General features: G+C 43.3%; 1 protein-coding gene across 1 annotated transcript in view; it reads right to left on the reverse strand.

Moving 5' to 3' along the window:
* The window catches only part of DSG4 (desmoglein 4), a 35,932-nt gene extending 22,982 nt beyond the window's left edge, over window positions 1–12,950 (reverse strand). Inside the window, exons 1-3 of the mRNA XM_006091673.3 lie at window positions 12,903–12,950; window positions 2,555–2,590; window positions 538–669 (exon numbers count right to left, since the gene is read on the reverse strand). Coding sequence (XP_006091735.2) covers window positions 538–669; window positions 2,555–2,590; window positions 12,903–12,950 — 216 coding nt within the window. The remainder of the gene's footprint in view (window positions 1–537; window positions 670–2,554; window positions 2,591–12,902) is intronic.
* Between the last annotated feature and the right edge of the window lie 3,352 nt (window positions 12,951–16,302).

Consider the following 16,302-nt stretch of genomic DNA (forward strand, 5'->3'; position numbering starts at 1 on the left):
CCCTTGCTTTAAAACTTATTCAGCAAGTAGTTTTTTTATCCATATCACAGATGAAAATTTTGAGAGTCTACAGCACATTGGTGAGTATACTGGAATCCCCCGGTGCTTTACAGATACTGATGGTAAAGATGCTAGATCTTTAATCGCGGTAGTGTGTTATTACAAATCTTTATTGATTTTTATAGAGAAGAAGCGAGAGCAAGAAACATCAGTGTGAAAGAGAAAGCATTGATCCTCTGCCTTCTTCATACACAGCGGCCGTGACTGAGCCCACACCTAGGTACGTACCCAGAACAGGAATTGAGGAGGCCATCGTTTCTTCTATGAGACGAGGGATATTTTTCCTCTGAACCACCCACCCAAGCTCTAGTGGCAAAGGGGGCCAAAATTGAAAATAAAAGGCCCCCCCCCCCCCCCGCGCACCAGCTCCCGCGGTGCGGGTGGAGCAGTGAAGCCTGCAGGGCCTGGGATGCTGAGGCTGCCCGCCCTCCAGGGCCTGCGGTCTGGGCGCAGGGTGACCCGTGATGCATCACTTACCCTGGCGATGGGGTTCCGCTTGGAGTTGTCCTCTCCTTCTCGACATGCCGCCGCGAACTTGATCCATTCGCGCTTCTGTCTCCTGACAGTTTGCCACTTGGTCGTGCCCTTTTCCACGTCCAGTTCTTTCACCTGGAGCGGAAGCAGGCGCATCGCAGTGTCAGGGCAGTTTTCCTTCGCAAGGACATCCGCTCAGCACGGTGAGGAACACCCAGAAGAAGCCACGGCATTGAATTTGAGGAACAAAAAGTGTTTTTACCACCTTACCCCTCTAGGTGGGTGGAGCTTGGGCAGCCTCAGCAGCAACTTCTTTCTGGAATCGTCTCACTGCTAACTGTATGATTCTATGAAACACATTTTGTTGGCTAAGTGTGGAGCTCCTAATGTTCTACTGGATAATATGGCGTATGTGGTCTTTCTTCTTTCAATCTGTCCACTGATTAGCAGACATTGGTCCAAAGCATCCATGGAGACATTGGGCTTATGCCATAAGGGCCTTGATATTTGGCCTGGTCGGTCCAAAAGCATTCCTGGGGGGGTCTAAGCTGACCCATCTACCTTCCCCCACGTGCCAGTGCCAGCTGGGCTGCCAAGGCAAGAGGGTTATAATGGGCAATGCAGCCACAACATAGTAAATGGACTAATAAAACACGATAATACTTTATGTATTAATCCTGTAAACCAACAGCATAAATAAGTGTTAGGGGCTGTTGGAACCCAGGGGTGTTTCCTAAGCTTGGACAGGACCACATATCGAGATCCAGTTGGCATGGACCACATATGCTCAGGGATGTTCTGGGTAGGACCACATTGTAAGGACTGCTTGGTGTGGACAGATGTGTCCGTGGCTATGGTGGGCAGGACCAAATGTTTCAGTAGGTAGGGACCTTGCCCACCTCACCCTCCATGGAGCTCTGACCAGGCTGTCTGGTCTCCAGAGGTTAAGAACTTTCGGCTGCTCCAGGTGAGTGCAGCCCTGGGAGGTTGTGCTGGTGAGTGTACTTGACTCAAAGAGAGGAAGGGTGCTGCTTTTCTGTTGGTAAGGACGCCGCTCTGGCTATGTATCCAGATAGATTGTTGCAGATCAGAAGAATGTTTTAACTGAAATCATGGTAACCACCATAATCCCATGGACCCCTATATGGATTCTCAGTGCTGTCTGTGTGTTTTCATAGTCTCTGCTTGCTATGTGTTTTTATGGTCTTAATTGCTGTCATTGGAGGGTGTTTAAGAGTTTGATACTATTAAAGACTTTAGCAATGTTACTACATGCATGAACATTTTTGTGTATATGTATAAACATGTACACACACATATATATTTTTGTAACTCTTTATGTACTTGTTGAGACATAGATAATTGTATGTTTGTTTTAGCTAAGCCTTCATTTAATTACTACTTTGGGGGGAGGAGCTGCTCCATGCGAATGGAGCTTATACTTTCAGGAACCAAAGCACTTACATTTTTCTCCATTTTGGTGAACTTCCTAAAATGTACCACCTATTGTCTATTTTGTCAACAGAGATCACACAGTTATTATATTTTCTCCCATTATTTGATATTATCAGAATGAAAATGTAACCGCTATAATAAAGTCCTCCCAGAGAAGATAGCTTTACTTTCCCAGTCCCATTCTAAATGGTCCTGGGTTCTATGGTTTTATTTAGTTGTGGTTACAGATACTTTTGCTTTTGTATTTTTTCCTCATTGATGGACCATACAATTATGCTGATGTAATTGTCTAAAACTCCTCTTCCCATTCTAATGTGTTACTTTGCTTCTTTTGCTTTGCCTTAGGTTGGGAAACATAAATAAACTACTAGTATAGTTTGATCAGTAGGAGTTACTATGATGCTGACCTGTCACAAACCTTGCCTGAAAGCATGGACATTTAAAATTATGGCTTTCAAATATCGCTGTTTTCACATATTCTGATTTTTGATATATTATGCATTACATGACTCAGTTTCTCTTTCCATTATAAATTGAGTAGGTAGTTTTAATAATTATACATTACCTCAACAATAAATTCACTGTTTACTTCCAACACCACCTGTTATAGAAGATACAGCATTAGCATAAATTTGCATAGTTTAAAGGAAGTCAAGTCATGAAATTATTGACAATGTTCTCTGATTAATTCATTTCTTAAACACACATTTTGCTAGTGATATGGGATAAACATGGGTAATACAATATTAACAGTACAGGTTTTCCCCACAAAGGCTTTTAAACTTTTAAGGAAGCAAACACATAACTACAGGAAAGTTAGGGTATGTGCCTCAGCAGGGCACCCAGGGGCTCAGTGGAAGGAAAAGCAGACAACCCAGGTTACCCAGTGAGTTCCAGGGAGGCCGCAGAGGAGAGAGGGGGTGTGAAAGGAGTCTGCACGATGAAGCTACTTTGATGAGAGAAATTGATGGGGACAGTTTTTCAGCCAGAATAAAACACGAACACAGGTGTAAGGGGATCCTCTAAGTTTCCCAGGATGCTCCAGGAATGGGAAGTAATATCAGCTGGAAAGAAGAGGAAATAGCAAGGAGACGCGGGAGACAAGGTTAGGAATGTCAGGTTGGAGGCAGATCATGAAGTGCTTTATATACCAAACTAGGGAGTGTGGGCTTCATTGAATAAAATACGGGGTTTGACAATAACACCGTTTTAAAAACACATCATTGATATGAAGGGATGGTTACGAGGGAAAAGTACTTGAAGTCCAGACACTTAAGAATGAGCAGTTGCTGGGTAAGACACAGTTAGAACATGAACATAGCACTGACTGGAAAGGAGAGAGAATGGAGACATTGTCAAGGAGCCAATAGGACTTGTAGATTGTGGTACAAGGGGAGGATGTAAGTTAAGTTGGCTTATTGGGACAATGGGGTACTTTAATAATAACAGAGAATTCAACAGGAGAGGGTCACTGCAGGAAGATGATGCCGAAGTTTTCATTAATTAATTAGTTAATTTTATTGCTTCTAAAATTTGGGATAGACATAAAAGATGAAGAAGTGGAAATTTATCTAAACAGGAGTGCTATTTAAAGTTGCAGGAGGCGAGGGTATTCCATTAAAAAGTTTAAGAGGATCAATAAAGTAGGCAGAGAACAGACTCTTACAGGAAATGCTTATATTAGTGCAGGGGACAGAAGAAAGAAGTCTACAGCAGAGAATAGAGAGGTCGAGGGACCAGGTTTGTGGGTGCAGAGCAGATTTTGTCCACACAAAAAGGTCAGAAATGACAGTGGCGGTGGTTGTAGTGGCTGTGGTTGTGGTGGCTGTGGTTGTGGTTGTGGTTGTGGATATGGTGGAGGGTTGGTCAGCAGGCTGAATTCAGAAAGAAGAGATGCAGATGGCGAAGAAGTAGCCAGAAAAGAGGCAGGATAGTGGCAGGCAGGGATAAGAAGTTAGCTGAAGAGGAACTATTTAATGGTTCATGTCCCGTAGCAAGGTCAAGGAGATTGGGAACTGAGACGTCCTGGGAGTTTGCGCAGGCAGTCAGTGCAAACTTGTGCAAGTGGCATCAGTCAGATTGCAGGAGTCAAGGAACAAGCTATTGAGAAAGTGGAAATAGCAACGATACATGACATTTTCAAGTTAGGAGTTAAAAGACGTGAGAGAGATGATGCAATTTGAGGAGTTAATGAAATCAAGACATTTTTTAGGTTGGGGAACCATGACCAAATATACCAGTGATGGCGAACCTATGACACGCGTGTCAGAGGTGACACACGAACTCATTTTTTTGGTTGATTTTTCTTTGTTAAATGACATTTAAATATATAAAATAAATATCAAAAATATAAGTCTTTGTTTTACTATGGTTGCAAATATCAAAAAATTTCTCTATGTGACACGGCACCAGAGTTAAGTTAGGGTTTTTCAAAACGCTGACACGCTGAGCTCAAAAGGTTCGCCATCCCTGAAATATACAGTCCACAGGGAGAGGAAAAGGGGTTTGTGGAGAAAGAATGGTAGATGGAGTTGAGGGAAGGGGTGGGGAAGAGGAGGCGGAAATCAAGGAGCTACAAGTGTAATCTAAGAGCATGGGAGTGGTTAATCACAGTGCAGGGCAGCGGGTGGTGAGCACACAGTACAGGTAGTGCTTGTGGAGCTGGGCACCTGCAGCCCGTATGGTTTTGTTAACCGGTGTCATCCAATACAGTCAATAAAAAGGAAACAATAACAGTGCAAGGAGGAGCCCTGGTCATGAAGACAATCTCTTCCTCTGAAACAGAAGCCGGAAGGACACTATGAAGAGAGAAGAGCATTGTGAGGTGTAAGAGCAGGATAACTTTTACATGGCTTTTCCGAATCGGAGTGAGCAGGGATGGGGAAGGCGGGGGAGGGGGGGCGGGCAGAGGAGACTCTCAAAAGAGAAGTGACAGGAAACCAACAAAATGCCACGAATCAGAGAGGAGCAGTAGGCTCACCCAGCATTCCTGACTGAGGGAACACTTGGGCACAGAAAATTAGAAATAGAGAAAATAATCTATTATCCCGTAGCGGACGGCCAGTTTGAGGACCAGTTGGCTTGGGAAGTCTGTCCTGCTCCTTTTCTAGTGGAGCTCGGGGACCTGCTGTGCGAGGAGAGGAATGTGAGGGCTGTCCCGGGTTGGAGGTTGCTGTCAAGGTAGAGTGGGGACTGGGGAGGTGATGAGCTACTACTGCGAACTCCAGAGAGCCAGGGAGCAGAGTAAAACCAGGCAACTCCAGTGAACTGAGATGAGGGAGACCCTGGACCAGGTGGATTGGGTGCAAAGCAGATTTCACAGATGTGGGGGGGGGGGGATAAGAGAGGGTGAAGGTAATGGGTGGGGATTTGGAAGGACAGCTGAGCCCAGAACAAGGGGGAAAATCAGCGATGAGAAATGTGGCATTAGGGCCCAGTGTTTGAACTTCACTCTTTTTCTCCCTCATGTGTAAATTTATTAGACATTAGTAAAATAGCTACACCAGGAAAAGAAATTCAGTGTTTAATAGGAGATGGTCTTATTTGGTGGCATAAGGTGTTTTATTTCATAATAAATATTGCCTTTGGGGTTTAGATATTCTTTTGGTTAGAAAAGTAGATAATTCTGGAAAGTATAAGGAAAAGTAAAAATCACATAGAATCTGACCACTTGGAGATCATCATTGTTAATATTTGGAGAAATTTAGAATTTGTCCTTTTCAAAAACACATACTTAGACAAATTATAATTTTTTAACCCCAAATAAATGATATTATCCTCACAATTTAGTAATCTTTTCTACTCAGTTATTATCATGGTAAAATTTCATGTCAAGGAGTACATGTAGACATCATACATTTAAAAAATATTTTTGTTATCTTCTCCTGAGGACATGTTTTTCCATTGCTTTTCAGAGAGAGTGGAAGGGAGGGAGGGGGGTATAGATGGATAGACAGACAGACACATTTGGGAGAGGAGAACCCGCTCGATCCTTCACCAGAATGACTTATGCGAAGAATATACATGTGGAAGCTACGTATCTAGTAAGTGATTCCTTTAAAACTACTGTACACGTGTACCTTGGAAGTGCTTATGTATGTCAGGGCTATCTGTGCTCCAGTTTGAAGACTATTGTCGTAGTTCTTTTAAATTGGTGTATGTTTTAAAGTCAGATAATCTATATCTTAAAGTGGATATACAGCCCTAACTTATAGATTAGCTTTATTAAAAGCAACGAGCTATAGACATGACTACTTTAGACTTGGGAGCAGAAGAACTGAGTATGAGTCTTGACTCTGTTTGGCAGATGTGACCTTGGATCAGTCCCCTACCCGCTCTCTGATTCAGGTTCTGATCTAAGGAGAGTAAACATGTGAAAGTACTAGGTCTATAAAGAGGAAAGAAGAGACGGAAGAGTTTTCCTCCGTGCATCAGAGGGTGTACTCACAGCACACCCTAACATAGAAGAGTACCAGTCAGTCACTGGCCCAGCACTTCTAGAGGGAGGCCGGGGGCGGGGGGGGGGGGTGGTGGTGGCGGTGAATGGAGAAATGGGTGAGAAGGGCGCAGGGGAATATCGTCAATGATAGTGTGATAGCTGCCCGGTGACAGGCGGTTACTAGACTCAGTGTGGTGAGCACATCATCAATTACATAAACGCTAAATCACTACGTTGCACAATGAAACGAATATAATATTGTATGCCAACTAGACTTTAATAAAAATAATAATTAAATGCTTCTGCCTTGAAGGGAAAAAAAGAAAAAAGAAAGAAATTAACCACATCAAACAGATTAGTGCTCAGTTTGAAAGAATAAAGGAAGTGCTTTGAGTTCATTTGACCTTCCTCCTGTCCTCTCTACAGAACCCCTGTGAACAGAAGGATAGCAACATCCAGCCAGCCCTGAGATTCCGAGTCTAAGCTCTGTCCCCTCCATTGCTGTTCCTGGTGTTTCTCAGGGAGGTGGTGGGGGCAGGGGCGAGAAGGGGGGTGATTGCAGTGCTCTGCCAGGGTTTGCCTCGCAGACAGACGTGGTGCCTGAGGGAGCCGTGCGCTACATACGTTCTGGCATTTCTGCGTTCTGCTTAGCCGGCCCTACCGATGAGGGGCCAGCAGCCCAGCCCTCCACACCGCCTCCCTTTCTGGCAGGTCTCCCTGAAGAAACTGGGCTGGTTTTATTCTCGGGCCCATGAAACCAGGAGCCCTGTCAGGAGGCTCCACTCCCCGGGAACCGCTGGGAACGGGTGTGCGAAGAAACTTGGTGACATCATCTTCCGAAGTTGCACCGCATTAGCTGCACGAACCTCCGTGAAGCTGCAGAATAGCGACGGGTTCCTGGGTAAATGCAGGCATCCCTTGCCTTTCAAAGGCACCTTTTAGAGCTTCTGCCGGTCCGTACCATCCGAGGATGGGGCTTGGTCTGAGAGCTCGGCTACAACACAGCGCAGGACACGGGGCTGACCCCGTCACCGGGGTGGAGACAGGAAAGAGGCAGAGGCACTGCAGGGAGGGAGCAGATCAGCCCCGAGAGATGCTGGTACCCTGAGTGGTCACAGCCTCTGTGGCCTCGCTGGGGAGAGGGTTCCCTGTCTTCCTTTCCCTGTGGATGTCCTTACAATGAATTGCATGAACTAAAGTAACTGCAGTAGGACTTTTCCTGGCAAAGAAAAGTGCCCACAAAGCTAACGTGTATGTATCCGTGCTCATCTCCGAGAATATGATGAAGACTAGGACGGAGTACCTGCCCAGAAAGGAATCACACGGTAAAAGAGGGAGGACAGCAGATAAACAAGAAAAGATATGGGATGTCATAGACATTGCAGAAGAAGCGCGTGCAGGGCGCAGCGTTGGCCCAAAGTAGTCACCTCTGGGACCATGGAGAGCTCTGGACGTGCGGCCCTGGGCTGTCTGCATCAGCCAGGCTTTGAAAATGTCTTTGTTTGTAACACGGGGCTGCTTCTAAATACCTTCAGGAGTGTTACACGCGTGAAACAACCTTGCTAGCTATAAAACGCCTTGCGAGTGCGGGTGGTGAGATGGGAATGCGGTGGGAGGCCGGATCCAGAGGTGTTTCCACCGCCTGCAGGGAGGGAGGAGAACCAACTCTTTTGGCGTCTCAATTTCAAGCCCTCAAGCTCACTTGGAAGTTCACTACCCACATTGAGTTGCTATAAGCATGTAGGTGGGAAATGTGGTGAAGTGCCTTGGCAAGAAAGGTAAATTGGAAACAGAATCCATTCATTCACTCATTCATTCAAAAGATTTCATTGATAAAATGTTATGTGATGGGCACTGTCCTTTGTGTGCAAGATAATTTCTGACCTGTTATGGTGTATATACATTCTAGGGAGAATAATAGCCAATATGCTATAGCCATCCAACTTTTGGCAAATTGCTGAAGATTTTCTGGGCCTATCTTTTTTAATACCTCCTCCTAGAGCAGTGGTTCTCAACCTTCTGGCCCTTTAAATATGGTTCCTCATGTTGTGACCCAACCATAAAATTATTTTCGTTGCTACTTCATAACTGTAATGTTGCTACTGTTATGAATCGTCATGTAAATATCTGATATGCAGGATGGTTTTAGGTGACGCCTGTGAAAGGGTCGTTCGACCGCCAAAGGGGTCGCGACCCACAGGTTGAGAACCACTGTCCTAGAGAGAGATGATGATTTTATATGAGATATGTGGAATCTAAGTCATTACATGTGCTTATTGCAGTATTAGGAGACATACTATTCTCTTACCTCCTGAGTGTATCTCACGTAGCAGCTACTGAACAGGCCTATTTCCATCTCTGTGCCACCTTTTTGAAGTCAGTTTTCACCATCCTTTGCACACCCAGTACCTTATTAATAAGCAGTTTTCCCCTGAATAATACTTGTAAAAGTAATTGAGTAAAGCAATCACCATCCTCATGGGGCTCTGGTAGACATGCCAAGTTCAGGCCTAATTATACCACTTTTGTTTATAATGGAAGGTAGAGCCAGGAGTGGCATTTTAGTTGGTAAGTGTGTAATTTTCGGTGTGGAAGGGAGGGCAGACGTTTCCCAGGCCGGGGATCCTGGGAAGTTTCACCAGCCACTCCCTTCACACTCCCTGTCACAGCTGCTCTCCTGAGTGAGGGATCCCACCTCGGTCCCGCCTGGGGAAGGGAGGGGAACACAGCTGCAGCCCAGGCTCACTGCTTTGTAAGGAGCTCCTCCCTGGAGACTCAGGACTAGAAAGGAGTCGGGGACTATCTACTTATCAGCAAGAAGTCCTCTCAGAAAGCAACCCCCTAAAAAGAGGAAAGGAAGGACGCATCTAGAGTCTCAGAGCAGCATCTTCCTGCTACAGTTCTAGAAACATGTTATTGGCAACACTGCATTGAAGTTCTAGGGCCTGAGACGATAATAACTCTGAGTATCTCTTGGCATACAGAGCTTCTTTTAGTCCATCATGCACTCTGCAGAGACCTGAAGGCCACACTGTAAGTCTGTCCACTTGGTTCAGATATATGTTGTAATTCCTTAGTCACACCAACAAAGAAACACCAGAGGTGAGATTTGCTTCTATATAACCCTTGGTGCAATGAGGTCATCAGTAATGTCTGTAACCAGCAGTCTTGGAACCGGTCATTTCATGCTATCTAATGCATTCTGTTTCGTACAACCAAAAAACCACATCAGATAAGATTGTTTGTCATCAGCCTCCACTTCTAGAAATTTGACTGAAAGTAAAATAAATAAATACAAATTTCTGTTTCACCTGTCAGAATCACAGTGTTTTATCTGAGAACTAACCTGATAAGTGGCTAGGTTAGTTCTAAATATGTTGATCAATTTTGATGCCTGTTGTCAGCTTATAGAAGATAACATCTACTAGTATATATGTAGCCACCTACCTTCTTTACTTTCCAAGAATCAGAACATTTAATTGAAAGCTTAACATCTTATGCATAGCATGAATGATCACCATTTGTGCACAAAACATCTTATCTGATAAAAGCTACGTGGCTGTTTGTATGACCTTATCCACGCAATAAAATACAAGCCTCGCATAGCTAATAAGTGATTCCTCCCTAGTAAACTTACACACTCCATAGCGTTGCCTAAATCTTTAAGTTCTCCAATCAAAGTTATGAAAATAATGTTTGCGAGTCAGACCTGAACTTCTATCTACACAGCTATTCAATGGAGACCATTGGAGAGTCTCAGAGTTTCCGTCTGGGAAGAAACTTAGCGACAGGATGTCTGACCACACATTCTCCCCCGGGGCACAGGGAGGCCCCGAGGAGCTGGTGCCTTAGCCAAGGTTATGCAACCCCTTGAGGAGAATCCGTGGCTTCAATCTGGGCTTCTGCGTCTGGGTGTAGTGTTGACTGCACCTCACCATCCCAGTGTGTTACAGCCGACGGACATGAAGAGCGCCTTAGGAAGAAGGTGCTGAAGGGCTCAATGAGAGAATGAGATGCCTATTGTAGCTTAGAGATGGGGTAGCTTTTATAGGTGAAGTCAGTCAAAAGCTTGTTTAAAGTGCTCTCTGTGGTTCAGACACAGATGACACAGACCCGTCCGTCTCTGAGAGGCTGCCACACCCTCCCTGGGCTAAGCTGCAATGATGCCCCAGAGAACCTTTGATTTAGTTAATGAAAAAGGGGCGGAGTTGAAGTTCAGGAAATGAAAGACAAGCAGGAATGCCCCTTTTCTACAGCACCCATGACAGTGCATTGATTCCCCTTACACATTCTTGCACTTGTCCCAATCTTGACACATGCTAGAAATCTCTACGTCCTAATTGCAAAAGTTATTAGTTGATATCTTAAGAGATCTATTAGAAATACAAAAAGAGCTTAAGTCTATTACAATTACCATGAGATATGAAACACAAATACTTCAATATCTGTGGAGAGAAATGAAGTATCAAAACACTAAAAATGTGAAGGAAAATAAGTCCATACTACCAAAAAGAGATTCTAAGAATCTGAAATATAATACTCTTTCAAGATCAAGGAAAAGAAAATTAACTCTTCAGTTAAGTAATATTGTCATAGGATATACCTGGGCAGAAAGGACTAGGAGGCAAAATTTAGTGCCCGGAAGTTGCCTAAAAAATCTTGATGCATACAATCAGTTTTCCTTACAGGAAACAAAAGGTTTATCCGAGTCAAAGATGGAGGTACCCCATAGAAGTGCTGTAAGAGGTCTATGCTAATAATTCTTCATTTCTATGAAAGATGGAATCAGATTCTTTCTGCTTCCTTTAGCAATGCAAGGAAAGGATGATCCTCATAACAGGGCAGTGCACTTCTATCTGTACTGTTTCAGTTTATCATTATTTTGCATAATGATCTTGTTTAATAATATGTCTTCCAAGTTCAGAGAATGGAATGTTCTACCACTGTTCCTTCCAAGCTTGGGCTGTGCACTGCTTTTGAAGTTCATAGACATGGACTCCAGCAGAATGGTACCTGCTGGACCAACTGGACACGGTGTATTCCCACATCTGTCTGGCTTCAGCTCTCCTCTGCCTTTTAGAACTGATGCTCAGAGGTGTCCTGTATAATGCCTTCCTAATAGTAGGGTGGGAATCATTTTACAAACTCATGTCGTAGCACCACCGCCAACATTCCTGGGACACTGAGGTGCAGCCCACTATACGTTATTTGCCTTTATATACTTTGAAAAAAATATGTGCAATTTTCTAATAATTCACTTCTCTTATCTTCCCACTTATTTTTCTTAACTGTTATTTTAAATAAGGAATATGTTTCATTCACCCTTTTGTCTCCAGCACCTACCACAGTATCCAACACAAAATCAGTGGTTAATAAATAGCTATTTATTAAGTAATAGACAAGAGATAAATACATGGTTTACCTTAAAAATGCAAAGAAGGAAAAAGGAAACACATTTCTTGTATCATGTTAATTTGTGCCAAAAATTGATAAATTTATGGATGGGGTGAAAACCACAGGAATTTCTTCCTTGGTATATACAAGAAGTGAACTTGGAGATGGACAAGTCAGGTTGAATTGTTCTGTCATTTGCCCATCAATTGACTGGAATCTAATTTAACCTAGTTTAATTGGTCCTTTAAATAGAATTTCCTAATTGAATTGGCAATAGTTTGGGAATCGGCCAACCTTATCTTTGTTCCTCTAAGAGCTGGCACTAGGAGCTGCCTTACTTCTTTTAAGGGGAGGACACCCGGAAGCATGATGCCTGAGGAGAAAGCACCCCATGCCTTGGCACCCAGAGGTTGGAGGGAAGTAAGATACAAAATGTCACATTTACTCTAAAGAAATAGATGATCTAACTGTTTCCTTCCTGGACTACAGAAATGCTTTAATAATCCAGAAGGGGTTTCTTGAGGGCTTGGTTTTCTCCTTTTTTTCCCCATTTCTGATCAGAAAAAAATTTCATATGACTTAAATATTTCATAATTAGTTGCAATGTAATTTTGACCTAGCTACCATTCTTCCACCTTGAAGGAAACACACAGGGAAATAACTGTTTAAAAGAGATGGGCTGGATTCACTTTGCTTCCCTTCAAATTTAGAACCCATTTGCACCAGGGATTTTGACAGTCGTCTGTCTGATTGAAGTGTCAGAACTATGCTTAATAAAATATACTTAATAAAATAGGTACATTACTTGATTTCTGATTGTAAATTTTAGATTTGTTCTAGCCTTTAATCTGAGTTAGAGGTTGCCTCTGCCTCTGTTTAAGGCGAATTCAGCCAGATTCTCGCCCTGCTTCTCTATCGCATTTAGCCCCTCAAGCTTGGCGAGACCTGAAATCACCAGAGGCGGGAACTGTCTTTGCAGGCAGGGTTTCCAAATGGATGAAATCCCATGTAGAACGTCCAGGGGACGGAGCAGACAAGGCGTCAGGCTGCCTTTCCTTCCCGGGCCTCACATTCCACTTACCAGGAAAATGATCCAGAGGCGAATGTTCCTGAAGAGGAGCCAATCCATGCCTTCGGGTTGCTCTGCACACAAACCCCAGCGAGATACGAGTTTAGTCCTAGTCCTCGGGCTGCTGGATTCAGCCCGCAGCAAGACGTGCCTGGAGATGCCCTTTAGGAAGGCATGGGTGCTGCCGCTGCTCTCCCGGGCAGAGGAGTGGAGATGTTCTAGAATGACTCTGTCTCTCCACCCCAAACTCCGCGGCTGGTCTGGAAGGCTGGCATTGTTTGGGCTCCGGGTAAGCACATGGACACACCTTGATTCTTATTGCAATGAAACCCTTTGTTGGACACCAAAGGAAAAAATCTTACAGTGTGAAGACAAGATTTACGGGGAAGATACCCAATGAATAATAAATTACTCACAACATGAAAAATAATTAAAATGCTAGGGCCTATCATCATGCTGAATAAAATTAGTAGGCTGCCTCTTACTGCCAACATTGTAAAAGCAAAATTACACACACTGACAACACACACACATGTCCACTACCAAACCAACTTCAAGGAATGCGTCTGAGCGCAGGGCCCTGTGAAGGGCACTCGGCCTGAAGTGTGGGGCGGGGAGAAAGATAGGAGAGCGAAGCGCTCACCTCTTCATTCAGGCGATTCCTCTTCCCTCCTCAAGAAGTCTTCTCCTTACACTGCATTCTTTCATTTTAAAGTTGTTCTGAAAAAATAAGGTTAAGACAAAGAAAGGCTGCCTTCACTAGTATGTTTGTTTTAGCACCTTTTCCCTGAATACACAGTCGAACCCTTATGATATAACATTAAATTGCTTTAAGATAACCACAGTACAGAGTTTGCTCACTCCTGTGGCATCGCCACTGGTAGAAAAGTACACCCATGGGAACACTTGTTAAACCCACATGAATATTTATTAAGAAGAGACTGAAGTCAGAAACCTGAGATTTTCAGGGAAAAATACCAGAGCAGCATCTGGGTATTTCTGAAAACCATTTTCCCTTCTCACTTCCTCTTTGTTCATGTGGGTTGAGAATAGAGTATAGTTTCCTCATGAAAAAAATATTACAGGCTCGCAGCAACCTCAATCAGCATAAAAAGAGATGTAGTCAAATGGTCTGCAATCATTAATATGGGTGGGTCGGGCGTTTCAAAGGGAGACTGTACCCTGTCTTCACTACCCCGTCATGCAATTCAGAACAAGGCGGGCTCTATTTCTAGTGATGGAATGTCTTCCAAACAGCACTTAGTGTCTTGAGAACCTCAGCTTAACATTTTTGGGAGAATAGGAAAGAGTCAAGGCAATTAGAGGGCTGGAAAGTATCTTAAAATAAAGGGAAATGGATTATATGTTGTGATATTTATGAGAAGGAAATTATATATAAGCAATGGGAAACAATGAATTGTTGCAAAAAGGTAGTATTTGAATATACTATCTGCCCAAGCCGAATCTTGTATATTTGGGGATATCTGCCTAATTCAAAAATATCTCTGCTGACCAGATAGAGCTTGTGCGTGGTATCATGTTTTGTTTTTGAATTGATTTCAGAGAGGAAGAGAGAGGGAGAGAGAGAAACATCAATGGTGAGAGATAATCATTGATTGGTTGCCTCCTGCACACCCCACACTGGGGGTCGAGCCTGCAACCTGGGCATGTGCCTTGACCGGGAATTGAACCCTGACCTTCTGGTTCATAGGTCGATGCTCAACCACTGAGCCATGCCAGCCAGGCCACATTTTAAATATATCTCTAGGTGGTTCTCTAGATTATCTAGAATGCTAACAGACATGCAACATTCACTGGATGGTTTAGCAACCCACCATTCCATTATATCCAAGATAGGTCTTTAAACCAAGAGTTATGGAAAGCTATGCTTGAGTAAATTAATCATTAAAAAATTTCGTAACTGTTTTATATCCAACTGAGCTTTCCTCATTTTTCTTTTCATGACTTTTTATCCAGAGGTTTGAATGTGACAATTGTCTCTACCATAGAAACCTTTTCTTTTATATCTAGGTCAGAACAGCATGAAATTGAGATCTATCCTCCATCAGTGGTGCCAGTGAGCTTCGGGCTTTGGGGTGCAGCGGCATTTCCAGTTGTTTCTCTGTATGTGGAAGTACAAATGGTGCTGCTGCTTGAGATTGTTTCCAAGACACCGGGTGGTGTGACGTGGTCCTCTCCTGTCCAGCCTAGCGGAGGCCTTCTTATTGGCTGTAATTGCACTGGGGCCTTTGCTTTTATTTTTCTATAAATCCCTTGACTTATTTTAAAATAAAGAAGGACTGTAGGAATTTCCACTGGGTGGGTGAGTGGGGGGTATTCCTTGGCTAACTGTGTATATTTCTGTCGCTAGAAAGATACCACAAACAGCTATGGAGATGGTTTGGATCTTGTGGAGATTTAATGAGCAATACTGCTTAAGATTTGAATTATAGAAACACTGGAGAATACAACGTGTCTCAAATAAAAGGCTTAAAAGATACGTGGCTGATACCCTCTTTCTATGTGCCACCCAGTTTATCGTGACTCATGTACATACAATTCTTTTTGGTGTCTGCATCTAAAGGGGAATATGAAAAGTTGGCAGGGAATCTATAGAAGTTTTGAGAATATGAGAAGATGGTAGAGAATATATAGAAGCTTCAGTGTTTCTAGTACTATGTTCTGGGCCATCAAGCAGGTGTAAGTGTGGGAGTCACTGCAGAACAGTAGAGAATGGGAGAATCCAACATGGGATTCTTCAGTGGATTTATGTCTAGAAACAATAGGCCATTCAGAGCCTCAGAGGGAAGTAAGGGATCTGGGAGAAGTCAGTGGCTCTAATGATGGTTTTGTTTCCATACCTACTTCCAAGCAGGCTCAGAGACAACTTACAGTAGTGTATTATAATACTAAGAGACATTGGACAGAAAGTTGACCATTGTTTAGCCAGCTAAAGAAAGTTATTTTTGTTTTATTTCAGTTAATGTTGAATTAGAATCATTTAATTTGCCTGAGAGAATTAATGAAACAGGTCTAAATCCCTATGTGTTATTGTTTTTCGCAAGGGGAAACTTATGTTCTTCATTTGCTGTAACAGATGGAGATATTTCCACCCTTTGTGTTTGTACTGTGATTGGTTGATTTCTCTTGAAATATAAAATTGTCAATCTACCTGCGTTGCTATTCATAGGATGAGTTTCAAAGGAAAGAAACAACAAGCAGAAGAACTAGGTACCTGATCATTTAGGTGATTCCTTCAGAGTTCTCCATTTATAACTCCTAATTTCAATGGTCCCTCGAATTCAAATATGGAGATTACCATCATGAGCAGATGCAGAGTCTGCAGTAACTGAGAAGTTGCCACTTGAAGCTCGGGCACTCATTTATATCTACTCCTTGAGAGAGTTGGTGG

The sequence above is a fragment of the Myotis lucifugus genome, unplaced genomic scaffold, assembly GCF_000147115.1.
Source record: "Myotis lucifugus unplaced genomic scaffold, Myoluc2.0 scaffold_93, whole genome shotgun sequence".
Lineage (NCBI taxonomy): Eukaryota > Metazoa > Chordata > Mammalia > Chiroptera > Vespertilionidae > Myotis > Myotis lucifugus.